Raw genomic sequence first — 12,674 nt, forward strand, 5'->3', positions numbered from 1 at the left:
CTTTCATTGATGAGCACCTAGGCTGAGTTCATAACTTGGGTATTGTTAGTAGTGCATCCTTAAATAGTAGTTTGTTGGTTCACACAGTAGCTAATTTTGATTCTTTTAGGTATATACATAGCAAAGGAAATTCACATTCCTCACATTACCTAACAAGGCCTAACCCCCAGCCCAAAGCCCTGGGTGAGGCTTTGATGTGTCTCATTAGCATTAGGGAGAAGGAGTCCTTGTTCTACACAGCTTTTCCAGACTGACTTGGTTGACTCAAGATCCCTTAAGTGTTATAATTGATTTGTTTGTATTGTATTTCTTCTGACTCAGTTCCTTATTTACTGGCATATCAGTCAGATGAGCAGACAGGAACTATTATGTGTTATTTGGACTCTATGTGGGTCATGTTATCCACTCTGGATTTTAGTCATCATCTCCATGATATCATTTTCAAATCCGGGCTGTAGGTAGCTGTCCCTGACCTTTTTCCCCTTCCTGAACTTCAGGCTAAGATACTTTGGCCCTCTGGTGTTGTACTTCTACAAGGTGTCTCTTCTAGAATGTCTTGCTGGCCTTCCAAATGTGAAATGGAGTTCACTTTTTAGTCTAAATGTGTTTATTTGTTATTGAAGCCTGACTATCCTTTTGTATCATTTCAGTTGTATGCTCTTCCTTTTCCCATCAGTACTCTAAGTACCCAGCCACTAATTGCTACGTGACAAAGTCTATTCTAGGCATAAAGCATTATTAAGTTGTGCTAGAGAATTGAGACCAGTGCCTGGTAGTCAGCATTTCTGAATAAGTACTTCCTGCAAGATTGACTTCATCAGTCCACTTGTCTGCTGTAGTTCAGGAATTGGGCCTTGTCCTGTTCCTGCAGTAGCTACTTGCCACCTCATTTTTATAGGTGCCAGGCTTCAGGTCTGTCTTCCAATGGTTGCTTGCCATGTTACTTTCCCTTCTGAGCTTTTCTCTTACATCATCTTGCTTAATCTGCCCATCCTGTTAGGCAGTAACATCAAAAGTATGTTTTAGAAGCATTTTTTTTTTTTTAAAGATTTATTTATTATGTATACAGTATGCCTGCAGGCCAGAAGAGGGCACCAGATTTCATTACAGATGGTTGTGAGCCACCATGTGGTTGCTGGGAATTGAACTCAGGACCTCTGGAAGAGCAGTCAGTGCTCTTAACCTCTGAGCTATCTCTCCAGCCCCCGTTTTAGAAGCATTTTAACAGGATTTTCCTTGAAACGTTTTTAGTTAATGGGGAAATCAGAAGCTTGTTAAAAAAATCTAATGGGAAGAGCTTCTAGAAGCCTTCCTATTTTGCATACCTTTACACCTTCAGCACTACCACTATAGCTCAGGAATGAAAGACCTTCAAAACCTCCCATTTACTCTGCACAACACTACAAAACTATGATCTTCACTATTATGCTTATCTGCCTGTATCCTCACCAATAGGAATATACTTTAAATTGTGATTGGCTCTATACAAGTGCACATTTGTGTGTGTGTGTGCTTATTAATACATGTATTTATAAGGAAAATTTAACAGTAATTATTTTATGTCTATGTCTAATAAAACATCAAAGTTAACACCAAATATAATCTTAATATGGAACTACAAAATGGAAAAAATTCAAAGTAAATTATATAAAGATAAGATTTAATGATAGCTCAGGTGTTTTTGTATTTTATAAGTTAGTTCCATCTCAGGTAAGTGGAGATTTTATCCTGTGTAGAGTGTTGTGAGGTGTGAGGAGAGGGAAGTTTAAACTATTTCTGTGATGTGTTTTTGAGAGTCAGAGGGCTGTTTTGCATCTCTGGTAAAAAGAGGTAGCTGGAAAACCAGCTTGGTTTTAGGTAGTTGAGGCCATTCCATGGCCAGTGGTCTTTTTGCACCCAACGATGTGTTTAATAAAGTTGAGTACTGTGGCTCTTTACAACAAACACAAACCCCTGCAAAGATAGCGTTCTGATAGTAGAGGGAGCATCACAGGAATCATCAGTAAAATAATTTCTATAGCATTGATATTACCAAGTAAATCCCTTGTGGCAGGATCAACTGAGATCCTTTTTTTGGTGGAATTGGGGATCGAACCCAGTTGTGTGTGCTAGGCAAGTCCTCTCCCATTGAGTCAGTCCCCAGCCCAGAGAAATTATTTGAAAAATGTTGACTGTTGATCTGCTTCTTGGAATGGGATTGTGACCTGAGGGAATGCACAGCCATAGATTATGGACTTAGAAATTGTAGGGTGAAATCTTGCCTGTAATCTTTACTCGTTGATAACTTTGAGTGAGCCACTTTCCCTTCCGTGGGTCTCAGTTTACACAATATATAACCTATAGCAATATATTTCTTCTATAATGTAAAGATTAATGAGATACCGTAGGGATAGTGTTTTGCCTCATGTAGTAAGCAGGGCCTTCAGTGTTAATTTTTCTTGTACTCTTGATTTAGTTATGTTAAAATATATATATTAATTTTTTGTGATACTAAGCATGGTCATTATAATCAGGTTTGATGGTTCTCTGACTTCATGAATCTTTTAAGGCATTGTTTTGAAGATTTAATGTTGATTTTGATGAATAAAGAAATAATTAAATAACTATATAAAGTTTAGTTTTTGTTATGATCTCAAAGCAAGTCCTGTTTAGCACCCAGCTCCTCATGAATTCAAACACACTGTCTCAGTAATTTCTGTGTCTTCTCTTTGAATTTTGAGCTTTTAGATGGTTAGAATAGGGTACTGGACTAGTGATAATGCTTTCAGAATATAGATTCATTGTAATTGCTGGGGATCAAAGCCAGAGTTCCTTATATGTTAGGCAAACATTCTGTCATTGAGCTACATCCCTATCTTGATCTATTGCAACTTTGTGGGATTGGTCAGGGTTTTATAAACTAGAGCAGGTAGTCTCATTTTGAGAGACTAGCGATAATGTTTCTAAATTTTCTTTCTTTCCCTCCCTCCCTCCCTTCCTTTCTTGGTAGAGTCTCGCTACCCTCGAGCTTCTGTCTTTCTCATTCATTCTCTCTGTTGCTTGATATTATAGGTATGTGCCCTCCCCCCTCAGACACACACACACACACACACACACACACACACACACACACACACACACCAACCTTCCTTCCTTGGTTGTCTCAGATTGATTACCACTTTGTGTATCCTTCCACAGCAGGGGCTCACATAGCTTAGCTTAGGAGCAAGCGTGGAGTGAATAAAGTGGAAGGAGAGGTTTGGTCTTGGTTATACAGTCAGTGTGTATTAGTTACTTTTCTTGTGGCTGTGATAAATGACTCAGTGAAGGAAGACTTGATTTTGACTCATAGTACAGAGGGATGGTGGGGGAGGTAGTGGGTGGCTTCTTTTGTTGGTGGGGGGACTTGTGGCATGCTACACCGTGGTAGCAGATGTGAGCAGAGGTAGTTATACCAGAACCTTAGATGGGCTGTAACCGTCAAAGACTGGCCTCAAGTGTTCCACATCTGCCACCTATGCTCCATCACTTAAGTGTCTGAGGCCTCACCAAATAGCACCCCCATCTGGTGACCTTGTATATATCTACACATCCAACCTTAGCAGAGGCTGTGTAATATAGTGATTGGCAGCATAGGTTTTGAGTTGTGCAGGATGGATAGCTTTGGAACCTTTATCTTCCTAAAGAGAAAATAGAATGTAGCCTGTGATAGTATTTATCCACTTGATAAGATAATTGTGAGAATTAGCCTATGTGAAAGTAAGTCAGGTGTTTATTAGCACAGTGCCTGGCATATAGTGTAGCAGACACTATTTTATCTTGTTATTGGGGGAGAAGCAAAGAAAAAACATTTCTGGTGAAAGTTTAACTGATGTGGCAGTGAGAGCAAGGTTGGCACTGAAGAAAGAAAACCGGGAAGAATGCTAATGTTAGGAATTGGAGAATCCAGAGCTGAGGAATTAGAATTGTGATGAGTGTGAAACTGGTCTTAACCATGGAAAAAATGCAAAGTCAAGGGTTCTGGCCAGCAAGGAGATCAGAATTTAAGGTACTGGGCATGGTAATAAGTTCCAGCTTTTGACAATGAGAGTGGAATGCGGATGTGAAATAGAGGCAAATAAGTATTTACCCTATGCCTGTGTGCCAGGTATGGGAGTCTGTAATATCTGGGCAAAACACCCTTGACTAGAGGAGGTTGCAAACTGCCAGTTGGTCACTTAGTCACCTGAATGGTGTTTACTATCACAGCAGAGGGTGTGGCAGCAGTGACAATCAAACTTTATTGTAGTAACAAATGCTTGAGTTTTCATTGGCTTAATGTATCACCGAGGAGGCTTTTTAAAATAGGTGCATCTCCCAAGGGAAAGTGAATAATTAGTAACACTAATTTAGAATTTGAAAGATAGCTGTCCTACATCCATTTATTTAGTCTTATATTTTCTCCTCTTCCCTTTTTAACCTCTAGTGTACAACTTAGATGATTAACCCAGTTCTTTTCAGTGTTAGAGAAATGGCTTGCTGAGTGACTTCAGCATGAATTGTTTGCATCCTTTTAATTTCTGAGTGAGTATACTAAAAAGGAGCATGCCCTAATGACTAGGGCAAAAGGGAGCCATGGGGCAGCCCGTGGATGTTCTTCATACTTGGCTTTCAACAGAAAGCTGGAGGTTTTGAAGCTTTGGAAACTTAATTTGTTTAAACAGAAAGGGTAAGATTAATCAGATAATTATTTAAAGATTGTATATGCTGCATTAGGTAAAAGATTTTACATCGACTCCTTTATATGGTTTTGGGTTCCTTCCACTCAGTGATGGTAGTGCAGATGTGTATTAACTACATACACTTGTATAGTAAGCAGTGTCAGCCTCTGAAACATTACTGCTTAGTTAATATCGTATTGCTACCAAAATCAGTGATGGCATGATTTTTTTGTTGTTAGGTAACTTGTTCATTTGGATACCCAAATAATTTTATTTTCTTTAAAGTTCAACAATTTATCTAAGTGATGATTGTGCTGTATTGATTTCTTGGGAATATGGTATGCTCTTTCATTTTTTTTAATTTTAGAAAAAAATTTTTATATTATATGTATGGGTGTTTTATCTCTGTGTGTGTCTGTGCACTACATGTGTCCTTGGTGCCTGTGGAAGTCAGAAGAGGGCATCAGATCCCTTGGAACTGGAGTTGCAGACAGAAATGAGCCACCATATAGGTGTGGGAATCTTACCTGGGTTCTCTGCAAGAGCAGCAAGCACTGTTAACCAATGAGCCATCTCTGCAGCCCTTAATTAAAAATTTTAAATATTTACTTAATTTTTTTTTTTTTTTTGGTCATGGGATGCATGTGGAGGCCAGAGGACAACTTTGTGGAGTTAGTTTTCTCCTTTCACTTGTGTATAGGTTCCAGGAATTGAACTCAGGTTGTCAGGCTTAGAGGCAAATGCCTTTACCTGCTGAGCCATTTTGCCAGCCTTAAAAAAAAAAGTTTTCTTTGACCATTTCAGACCTGTGTCTAGTGTACTCTGATGACTCACCCTCTCCTCCTGCCTCCTTCCCTTCTTCATAAAATGTCTTCCATATTCATGACTTTGTTTTGTTGTGTCCCCACTGAGTTTAACTTGTTAGGTCTGTGTGACAACGGGATTGAACTATTCTCCAGAGCCTCTAGGCTCAAAAGTAGGCACACAACTGGATACTGTGCCTCCCTCCTTCCAGAATGTTAGTTGCCAGTAGTTGATTAGTAAGTGGTGGGGTCCTTTGAGCCCCTCCTCACCCATAGCTCTCTGTTGGTGGGGCCAGTGTTATCTACGCCAAATGCCCATGTTCAGTGACGAGACAGCATGACCGAGGCTACTCTTATAAAAGAAAACATTTAATTTGGGGCCTGCTTGCAGTTTCATCATCATGGCAGAGAGCATGGCAGCAGGCAGGTGTGGTGCTGGAGAAATAAAGAGCTACATCCTGATCCATAGGCCAAGAGAGGGATGCTGAGCTTGGCATGGGCTTTTGAAACCTCAAGGCCCACCCCTAGTGACACATGTCCTCCAACAAGGCCATACCTCCTAATCCTTTCAATCTTTTCAAATATTTTTAACTTAAATGAAATTTCTTGCTTAGTTTTAATCTTTGGATTCCCCCTATCAGCATGTTGTATTTTGTCCATCTTCTGTATTATGTTCTCTCATAGCCTTTTTACTTTCAAATCTTTTATTTTTGTATTTAAAATTTCCCCTTTTCTCTTCAGCAGTGATTTTTGCATTCACCTTTTTTCTAGTTGAGTCATTTTCCAACTTCCTGCTGAGTTCTATCACCTCAATTCTACATTTTCATAATTAATGATGACTGTGATGTTTTTATGTCTTATGCATTTTTAAAATTTTCTTTTGCAGACAAATAATAGGTTATAGTTATATGTTTTATGGGCTCTGTCTCTTGTGATCAGGACTACTAGTCTTTGCCTTATTAGAAAGTAAGTACTTTAAAGAGAACTTTAAACACACACACACACACACACACACACACACACACACACAAACACACACGGAATTGGATTACAATCTTTAAACCCTATTTTCAGGGTTTTAGAGCCCTTTTTTATTACGTTTTGTAGTGTTGAACATGGGATGTTTTGCCTTTTGAGGTCCAGGTGTTCAAATACATGAGCCTATACTCACATTTAAATAACAACAGTAGTATATTTGTTTATGTGGCTGATGTAATACATTACCACAAACTGGGTAACCTGGAACAACAAGAAATATTGTTTTTATAGTTCTGTAGACCAGAAGCCCCAAATCAAGAAATCAGTGGAACTCTAGGGGTACACCCAGTTTTGGCCCTTTAGCTCCCTGTGAGTGTCAGCATACCCTGGCTTGTGGCTGCATCACTCCCATCTCCATTTTTGTGGTCAAATTGCCTTCTCCTGTCCTGTGTTTTCCTCTGAATAACTCCTTTATACACACATGGTATATTAGACCTAGATAATCTAGAATGATCTCTTCATCTCAGGATCCTTCTAAAAATTAAGAATACACCCCAGTATTCCAGGATTAAGATGTAGACATATTTTAGGGGTTACCTTTCAACCTATGACAAGTAATTTAGTTTCCACCTTCTGACCATCTTTCTAGGTTAGCATAGTCCCCTATTTCATGCTATTCTCTTTTCTTTCTTCATTTTTTTCTTTAAAAGATCTACTTATAAAGGTAAGGACAGTGAAATGATTGTGATAACTCTGTATTCCATAGTGTGCTGTACTGCAACAGGCTAAGACTTGCTACATGGCAGGACAGCTTCATTCATAACTAGAACATATTTTTTATGATTGAAAAAAACCTACACAATTCTGAAGAAACAAACATATTACTTAAACTATTTGAAAACCTTATATTTAAAGCTCACATACATTTCATAAAACCATGAATAGTTCTTGTCATAGTTACTTTTCTGTTGGTATGATAAAACACTATAAAAGAAAGAGTTTACTGGGGTCTTACAGTTGCAGAGGACTAGAGTCCATGACCATCATGGTGGGGAGAATGGCAGCAGGCAGGCAGGCATGGTGCTGGAGCAGTAACCGAGAGTAGAACTTACATGTTGAAGCACAGTCTTAAGGCAGAGAGAGGGAGACTCAGAATTGCTCTTTTGAAACCTTAAAGCCCACCTCCAGTGACATTTCTTCTCCAACAAGGCCACACCACCTAATCTTTCCCAAACAGTTCTACCAACTAGGTACCAAGTATTCACATATATAAGCCTATGGGGGCCATTCTTCTTCAAATGACCACAGTTCTTTTTGAAGAGAAGTAAAAATAATTTTAATTTATTAAAAGTATGTAAATAAATAAATGCTATGCTATAAGCATTTAATGTGTTTGGTATCTGTTCAGAACAGGTGGCATTTCCCTTCAGTACTTGACATGCTTACAAAACTTGTATCATTCAGGCTGTACTTCAAAGGAATATTTGTAGTTCATGGAAATGTTCTTTCCAGAAGAACTTGAATATTTCCCAAAGTACTTATGCCTCTAGAATACCACAGAGATTATTTTGGGAACAAAGCCTTAATGCATGTTAGACCAAAAAGGCATTATATAAAATGTCCTAGTGGCCTGTAAGAGCTTTGAGTGTATATTTAAGAAGTTTCTTGCAATTCATGAAGCCAATCTATACAAGCTATTTCAGTGTACTCAATATTGTGTTTTGGCCTAGATTATTTTAGTTTATTATTATTTAGTTATTATTTTACTATATTTTTATCATTATTTTATAAAGTATAGCAAACAATCAGATTACAGAACAAAGTATGGTAGAATTTTAAAGTATTAGTAAAATTGTTAACATTTTATGACACATATATAAACAAGAAATCTTATTTTAGCATTAACTGTAATGTCTACATGTATTTGTTATAAGATTCATTTAATAAAATTTTATAACTGGTTTTACTTTTGTATCTCAATGACGTGTTTAAAACATTGTAGAAAGTTATTAAAAGCAGTCATTTTTCAAATTAACCCATTAAATTAAAAATTCAGCTCCTAATTTTAAATTTAAAAATTTGCATTTTCCTTGTAAGTGCTGGTCAAGATATCCAAGGAACAAGTGTGATTGCAAATCTTCCATTTTTGATGCGACAGAATCCTACTGAGACACTTCGGAGAGTCTTACCCAAAGTCAGAGTAAGTTGGTATGAAATAAGATTTAAGTTTCTCGGTTTTTTTTCGTCCCCCAGTAGCATGTTGTCACTATTGAGAGAAAATTTCAGAGCTTTGATGGCTGATCTTTTACACCTACTAATGGAGTAGAAGAAATGTTGTTATGTTTATTTTGAATTATGATAAAAATATTTAGGAAAATTAGTTGTAAAGAGTTCCTTGGTGATTTTCAGTAAAGGTATTTTAAAGGTAAATTTAATATCTTAAAAATGTGTAACTATCTTTATAAAATTATAGATATATCATTTAATATTGTTTTCAAAATTTTCAAAAATTAGCACACTAATTTTATGTCTTTGCTACTGATAGTAATTTAACTAAGATCCTGCATGGTGGGCTGTGGTGATTTCTGAAGAATCCTCAAATGAAATTCATTATGGTCATCACAATTTTAGTTTACATGGATTTCATTCCCTCCTAAATTTCTTGAGAATTAGTTTCTTGCTGTGAACATATTTTCTCTATTGTCACATTTCTCCTCAAGTACATAATGCCCATTGATTATTAATATATCATGCTAGATATTTAATAATTATTAAATAAATATTAATAGCAAATAATTATTAATAAATATTAATATTAATATTTATTAATAATATTAATATTAATACATATTTAATAATATTTATTATTTGCATCAGTGTACATTTGAAGAACTCTTTTTTTTAAAATAACAAATATTTTGTGAGCAATCTGGACAGCGGTGTGTGTTCTCTAGCATCTTAACCACTAGTAGAGTCAGAGGGTGCCTGCGATTAGAAATAGTATTTGCTAATAGTGAGTTTATTTACTTACCTTCAGTTTTCCATTTGATTATAACTGTTTACAAATTAATTTATACATATTCAAAACTGTAATCGATAGCATATCTTTGAGTTTTGTTTTTTGGAATTATTTATGGCATGGTTCCAACTACTGTCATTTTCATAAAAAGCCCATATTTTTGTAAGACAATATGAATTCTTACTGTCTACCATGGGGATTCATGAGTGCATTAAGCTTTGTTATGTCTCTTATCCCAGAATTGTGCCTAATTTTGAAGTGAGTAAGCTTATATAAATCAAGCCTACTTGTACATTCGATATTGGTAGTGTTAACTGATCTAACATTGTTATCATGACAGCCAGAGGCACCAGTTAAATTGTAGAAAGGAGTTCATGTAAGTAAGACAATGTTTTTAACATAAAAAATGTCAAACATTCTGCATACCATGTTGAGTTGGCTATGTCTGGTCCACAGAGATCAGACTGAGCATCAAAGTGCATGCTTTGTTCCCAAAGAGGCCAGAAGATTCTGGGACTAGAATTATAGATAGTTGCGAGCTGCCATCTGGGTTCTGGGAATTGAATCCTCTGAAAGAGCAGCAATCTCTCCAGCCCTTAGCATCCAGTTGCATAAAATAAGAATAAAGGATGAAAGGTAGACATCAGCAGCCTTTGGAGGTTCTGAAATAGTTCTGCCAAAATTTTGCTAATGTACTCATAGTAAAGGCATTAAGTAACTCCTAAGAAACTCTGCATGTGTGAGGAAATGCTGGGTTCATTTCAGTCCCCAGCACCAAAACATCTCCCCTTTAAAAGAAAAGAAGAAAGAAGAATATGCATTCATTTTGTATATACAGTGTATTTATATACAGTTTCAAATATTTCTTCTGAAACTATAAGGTAGGCTTGAGTTATGGAAGCTATGTTTGCTTTTTGTTTTTTTGAGACAGGGCTTCTCTGTATAACCCCGGTTATCCTGGAACTCTCTGTAGACCAGGCTAGCCTCAAACTCAGAGATCTGCCTGCCTCTGTGCTGGGATTAAAGGCATGTTTCACCATACCTGGCTGAGGATATGGTTTTAATACAGAATATTTTAGCTGATTAATTGGATTCAAAATGAGTACCCACTAATGAGTTTGTTTTAAGAAAATCTTTATTTATTGAATGATTTCCTTCTTTTTATTTTATTTTATTTTATTTAATGAATTAGTTTCTAGTCAGAATCTCATGTAGTCCAGGCTGATATAGAACTCAGTATGAAGCTGAGGATAACACTGAGCTTCTGCTGATTCTCCTGCCTCCACCCCCTAAGAACTAGTATTAGAGGATTATATCCCCATGCCCAGTTCATGTAGTACTGGGGCTTGAACTTAGGGCTCTGTGCAAGCTAGGCAAGCACTCTGCAGTTGAGCTATAGCCCCAGTTCTTCATTCTTTCTTCAGGATAACTAGTAAGCAAGCATTTGTTAGGACTTCCATTTCTCATGCCTGCACTGTTTGAAGGAGATACAAAAAAGGTAGAAGGGTCTCAGGTGGGACCCCACATCAGGAAAGTCCTTAAGTCATGCAGTTGGGTGAAGGGGCAGCAGTATGCAATAGAGTACTGTCTGGTTCTCACTTTGCATAAAATCATTCAAGTGAAGCATAGGAGAAAGCTTTATGGGGTAAAAGTGATGATAGTGCTTTTGTAGACAGCTTCATACGCAATGGAAGATGGCCAAACCTTTATCAGTGCATTTTAACTGGTGAAACTGTGCCTATTTGCAGATGATTTTAAAATCATGTGCTCAGAGATCGTCAAGACTTACAGGTACTTCAGGCTGGCACATTTTCAGGTCTGCCTGGCTTATTCTAGAGATGAGCTGTGATAATGTATTTCTCATAGTCAGTTTCTTCACCTTGCTATCCTGGTGATTTCTTAATTTATGGCAAATCCTCTTTGTATTTATTTACTGAGCACTACTTGTCAGGTGCAAGGCACAGTTATAAACACTGAAGTAGAGATGAATAAAAGACAGGGAACTTGTTCTTTAGGAGACTGTAGTGCAGAAGTGACTCAGACTTTAACAAGTAATCAAACAAAAGGCTGACTGTCACTTGTGATAAATGCTCTGAATGTAGAAGGACAAAATTGGGACACTGAGACAAAGTAGTAAGTTAGCAAGAGAACTTCCATGCACTGGGAGGGCAAGGACAGCAGCAGGTGGCCTGAGAGGCAAGAACTGGTGGGACAGTGATAAGCATAGTTGGGGCTAGTAGGAGGTGGAGTGTGAACAGAGAACAGGCTGGACAAATGTCAGTGACATCGGTTTTGAGGACAAACTCCAGCTCCAGGGGATCTGATGCCCTCTTCTGGGCTCCATGGGCACTGCATGCATATGTGTACACATGCACATGTGTGAGCATGCACACGCAAACACATACAATTAAAAATAAAATCTAAAAAACAAAATAAATAAGTAAAATATTAAAATGGCCTCTTTGGGAACAAAGCATGCACTTTGATGCTCAGTCTGATCTCTGTGGACCAGACATAGCCAACTCAACATGGTATGCAGAATGTCTGACATTTTTTATGTTATTGGTGACTTTGAACTGTGCTCATTTTGATGAAAGTGTAGATCACAGACTAGAGTGGGACAGTTCCAGAGCTTCAGTACTGGGCCTCTAAAAGTCAATGGCAGATTGGATTAAAATGATGAATTTAAGCAGTGGAGCAGTGTACATATATGTCTCAGATGCATTATCAGGATGAACAGAATTCCATAATGGATTGGAATAAATGAATTCCAATTGGGTTGGAGTTGGAAGCAGCTTCCAGATGGTTGATGTGAGCATCTGGTGGTTTTCATTGTATTAGTAGAAGATCTGTTGAGTCCATAGGTGATAATAATCTAAGTACTTGTTAATATTGGTCTTTCATGATTCACTTTGAGAGGACTTAAAAATACAAGCAGTAGGCCGGGCGGTGGTGGCGCACGCCTTTAATCCCAGCACTCGGGAGGCAGAGCCAGGCGGATCTCTGTGAGTTCGAGGCCAGCCTGGGCTACCAAGTGAGTTCCAGGAAAGGCGCAAAGCTACACAGAGAAACCCTGTCTCGAAAAAACCAAAAAAAAAAAAAAAAATACAAGCAGTAAGTATTTTATGCAGGAAGTAATTATTCCCAAGGACATTACCACATTTGTGACTCCAGACTAAACAGCTTTAAGAGCTC

At 37.6% G+C, this 12,674-nt stretch overlaps 1 protein-coding gene across 3 annotated transcripts in view; it reads left to right on the forward strand.

Moving 5' to 3' along the window:
• The window catches only part of Ppp4r4 (protein phosphatase 4 regulatory subunit 4), a 117,557-nt gene that overhangs the window by 14,993 nt on the left and 89,890 nt on the right, over nucleotides 1-12,674 (forward strand). For all 3 annotated transcript variants that reach the window (XR_009382763.1, XM_059279259.1, XM_059279260.1), the window contains one exon: nucleotides 8,558-8,660. Coding sequence is in view for 2 of the 3 variants with exons in the window: in XM_059279259.1 (XP_059135242.1) it covers nucleotides 8,558-8,660 (103 nt within the window). In the remaining variant the exon portion in view is untranslated. The remainder of the gene's footprint in view (nucleotides 1-8,557; nucleotides 8,661-12,674) is intronic.

This window comes from Peromyscus eremicus, chromosome 14 (assembly GCF_949786415.1).
Source record: "Peromyscus eremicus chromosome 14, PerEre_H2_v1, whole genome shotgun sequence".
Taxonomy (NCBI): Eukaryota; Metazoa; Chordata; class Mammalia; order Rodentia; family Cricetidae; genus Peromyscus; species Peromyscus eremicus.